General features: G+C 44.3%; 1 protein-coding gene across 1 annotated transcript; it reads right to left on the bottom strand.

The window, feature by feature from the left end:
* Positions 1-369: 369 nt before the first annotated feature.
* On the bottom strand, positions 370-1,238 carry SF3B5 (splicing factor 3b subunit 5). Its single transcript, XM_032184682.1, has one exon. It carries the CDS (start codon positions 1,196-1,198, stop codon positions 938-940), a length of 261 nt encoding a protein of 86 aa, XP_032040573.1. The 5' UTR covers positions 1,199-1,238; the 3' UTR covers positions 370-937.
* Positions 1,239-4,385: the final 3,147 nt, after the last annotated feature.

Raw genomic sequence — 4,385 nt, forward strand, 5'->3', positions numbered from 1 at the left:
AAGAGATCACGGATCTTAAGAAAATGCCACGGTAAACTTGCACAGTCTGAATATAACCTCTAAGTTTTTCTGTCAGGTTTTCCAGTAGAACTCAAGATTTATGAATGAAGAGACAGCCTATTTTGGGTGACAAATCTAAACCAACATCAGCTCTATTTGTAGTCTGATCTGACATTGTCACCTCAACATTACTGGAATTTCTAGGCATTCTACTTCAAAGTAATAATGAATAACCCTTATTTTTCTCATTGGAAGGAAAGAAAAATTTGTGTATGTCATTTGGCAAAATGGTTTAGCTTTTCCCTAGCCTCCATATCACCCATTTCACACCCACAGTGCCCAACCCCACGTTGTTACTCACACAGTGAATTGTAGAAATTTTTTTAATTAGATTGGTATAAACATTGGTTAGTAAAAAATTAGCTGGAACAGAGAGGATCAAGATTTGGAAAATGCAATGTACAGATGAGAAGGTGAGACAAAAAAAACAGCATACAAAGTCACATTTGAGTTTTATGGCCTTGGAGCAATGGACGTACACTGCATCACAGATCACCCCAAAGGCTACCAACAGATCAAACCCTTTTATAGGCCACGCGCTTCCTCCCTTCCCTCCCCAAAATGCAGGCCTGGTGGGCAAGCACCAAATGGCGAGGCTGGGAAGACACTATCTGTTAAAGTTGTTGCTGTCACTCCAGACAAGAAGTACCGAACAGCTTAACATCGAGTAACACCGTGCCTTTCAGAACCACGCGCTGTTACTAGCACATTACCAAACGAGACAAGTGCCCACTGAAATGTATTTTTTTATAAAAGAGAGAGAGGAATTGAACAGTCTGCAACGGAGAGGAACCATCGGGGCGCAGGCGTTGTTCCAACACCTCCAGGCGAAGCAGGGCAGGCGGGGCTGGCTGTGGTCGGGGGGCTCGGTGCCGGGCTAGGACTCGTCGGGCTTGTCGGCGGGCGGCCCGCAGGGCTGCAGCATCTTCTCCATCAGGTTGAAGCGGACCCGCGCCTTGCTCTCGTTCTCGGCGATGGCGAAGTAGTTGAGCAGGTCGAAGTGGCCCATGTAGGAGCAGTAGGAGTCGCGGTGCTGGTTGACCAGCCACTCCCACTTGGTGGTGTCGGCATGCCCGGTGCCGATGTACTTGGACTGCAGGTGCTCCAGCTGGCTGTGGATGGTGTACCGGTCCGTCATGGCGACCGCCCCGCTACCGCCAGGAGCCGCCGCTACCGCCCGCCCCGCGCCGCGCCCCTTCCGCTCCCCTCACCCGGCGGCAGCCCGGACTTCCCCCAGCCGCCCGCCGCCACCGCCGCCGGAGGGGCACTGCGCGCGTGTGCGCCCGCAAAGGCATGCTGGGAGTTGTAGTCCTCTGGAGTGCCCAGCCCCTCCCACCCGTAGACTCACATTCACTGAGATTAGACAAAATCTGCAAACTCACCTGGTCCAACCACCCCTACCACCAGTGTCACCACTAAACCATGTCCCCAAGCACCACGTCCAGCCTCTCCTTAAGCACTCCCAGGGACGGTGACTCCACCACCTCCCTGGGCAACCCGTCCCAGTGCCTGACTGCTCTTTCTGAGCAGAAATGTCTCCTCATTGCCAGCCTGAACCTCCCCTGGTGCAACTTGAAGCCATTCCATGTAGCCCCATCGCTAGTTACCTGTGAGAAGAGGCCAACCCCCAGCTCCCCACACCTCCTTTCAGGCATTGCAGAGAGTTTCAGGCAGGGCTTCGGAAGTTTCCTCAAGTTACCCGAAATTCAGCCAGCCTGCGTCACTTCAAATCACAGACTTCAAAGCAAAGGGCAAATTAAGGGATTTAAGTAACTGCCCGTTAGACCGACTCCTTGAAGACTCCCATTGTTTTCCCTGGGATTATTAACATGATTTGAACTTCTGTTTGAATTGCTTAAATTGAGTAAACCAGGTGAGCGTTACAGCTGCAGGCCTACATCTACATTACATCGTTATCACACAGCACATGCCTGAGGACTTCGCATTCCCAAGCCAGACACCAGGCTGAGTCTGCCTGAAACTGGCACCACAGCTTTGCACTAATGGGCCAGGCCTCCAGTTAATTCCTGAAGGAAAAATACAGCTTTGACATTGTAGCTACCGCTTAATTCACCTATCTGAGAATCAAGTGAACCAAATCTGAATACAAAGTACCTAGAAAATGGGGTATTGGGAATGAAACCAGATAGCCTCTGTCTGTCAGGAGACTTCAGTAAATATGAAAGCAAAATAAATGGAGCCTTTCCTAAAACTCATGTTTCAGGGCACAGCATTTCCCAGCTCTTGACGTTGTTTCTGTATAAATTACATCTCATTTTTGCTTTCTAAATAAGTGACACAGGAAGTCTGACTGTGGAGGAAGAGAGCTGTAACAAAAATAGCCACGAGGTGCTATGTGCAAATCAAAACACTATTTTTCATTAGCCATTTACTTTGTTAAAGGCACTACACTTTTTGTGGTAACTCTAGTACAAAAACTCCTTACAAAGAAAGGCTGAAGAAGTGCACTGAATTTGAGGGTCCTCCCAAAACAAGTATTTTGGTAATGTTAGTTCAGTTATATTTAGCTAAGAAAAAGCACTATAGGTTCCATACCATTCCCTTTATGTGGTGCAAAGCTCTCACTTTTCCCCAGGCAGACTTTGCAACTGAGCAGGGTCAAGGAATAGATCGAAGCCAAAATTCAGTATTACTGTTGAAAAAGATTTTGACAGTGCAGGTAATATTTTACATGAATATTAAACTCACAAGCAGATATAAAAATCACAGATTACAAATTGTATCACCAATCTAATTTGGTCAAAGTGGAGCTTTAAATAAATTCTATCATCCATCAAATAAGTGGTCTTTCTTCTCCGGCTCTCTTAAAGAGCTTACATAACGTTAAATTTAAAATGCATGGAATGATGCATGCTTTCATATGATAGCAGTGGTTTTAATTACTTGTTCTAAAATAGGAAAGACACATTGCCAGAAATTTTCCAATAGAACACTTCAAGATACGTCTTGTAAATGCTGTGCGGTCAAAAGAAATCCATGGAAATATTCCATGAAAACACAGATGATTCAAGTCCCCTTGTTTACAAGTAAGCATGCTCTAAAGCCAAGGTCACAGAGAGCAGTGTCAAAACAATATCCTAAAATGCCCTTACCTTTTATTGCAAGGAACTAAATGAGGACTATAAGTTTTGTTTTGCTTTGTTTTTGCTTTTACGAGGATCTGTTGAGTCATTATCAAGGCTTACTTAGCAGGAAGCAGTTTTACACAGCTGGATACAACAATTGCATTCTGCAGTTGCTTCCAGAGAGACCAAGATAGAAAACAAACAAACAAACGAACAAAAGCACAGAAAGACAGAATCCCTGCAGAAAAGTGCTGAAGCATCCCACTCTTCAGGCCTTGGAAAGAGTTCTAAGAGTTCCAAACTCTGGACAAGTTTTATGTGATTTATGTATTTTGCAGATCTTGGCCAAAGACCATCCAGGAGGTAACTCACTGGGGTAACAAATAATAAGTGTAGTACTTGTCTAGAGTCTAATTCACATCAGGTCTGAGAGGTTGCAAATTGGTTTAGTTTTCTTGAAGAAAAATATAAAGTTAAAAATGTAAGAGTTCTGGGGAGATTACAGTAAGACTACTTGAGATACTAAGCTAGGAAGACTGAGCAATTTAGATATTCATCAAGACTTCAGAGAGGTGATCTTATGAAACTGTTTCAGAAGGCTGCTCCAAGCTTTCCAGTGTCACGGTCTCGTTTCATCTCAGAATTGTTTGTTTACACAGCGTTGTGGTTTCTAGCTCATTTCATGTCTTCGTTCTCACTACAGGCTCAGCCTTCCATCTGTAATCCTACAATTAGCATGGTTTAAGATGGTGATCAACTCAGAGACTGCATAAGTGGTTACTGAGAGTAGGGTGAATGGAGATGATCTCCATAAGGGAAAAGAGAAAAACTTTATTTTACTGGGATAAAAAAGTTGAAATGCTTGAGAGACACCTGCTTTGTGGTGAAGAGATGTACTATACGCTGGTATACAGAAAGAAAAAAAACATAATTCTGAATGTGGGAAAGCTTTCATTTCTTTTTAAAATAGTACCTTTTCAAAGAGTGGGACTGTATGAAGGACGCTACCATTTGATAGAAGTTCAGGGACAACACCATGACATGTAGGGCTGGTCTAAGAGTTGCTGTCAAACTGTCATCCTGTGAACTCTAAGCTAGGAGATGTATTGATTAAAATACTCCATCTTTGGAATAGAAAAGATGCCCAGAAGCTTATCCATCTCTTGCAGCTGGTGCAGGAGTTAATAGAAGCAACGGGTACATTAAACCAAACAAATGTTAGAATTCAAGTTCAAAAAC

This window comes from Aythya fuligula, chromosome 3 (assembly GCF_009819795.1).
Source record: "Aythya fuligula isolate bAytFul2 chromosome 3, bAytFul2.pri, whole genome shotgun sequence".
Lineage (NCBI taxonomy): Eukaryota > Metazoa > Chordata > Aves > Anseriformes > Anatidae > Aythya > Aythya fuligula.

Coding starts and splice junctions, on each gene's coding strand:
- SF3B5 (XM_032184682.1), bottom strand. CDS start 1,198: ATGACGGACCGGTACACCATCCACAGCCAGCTGGAGCACCTGCAGTCC.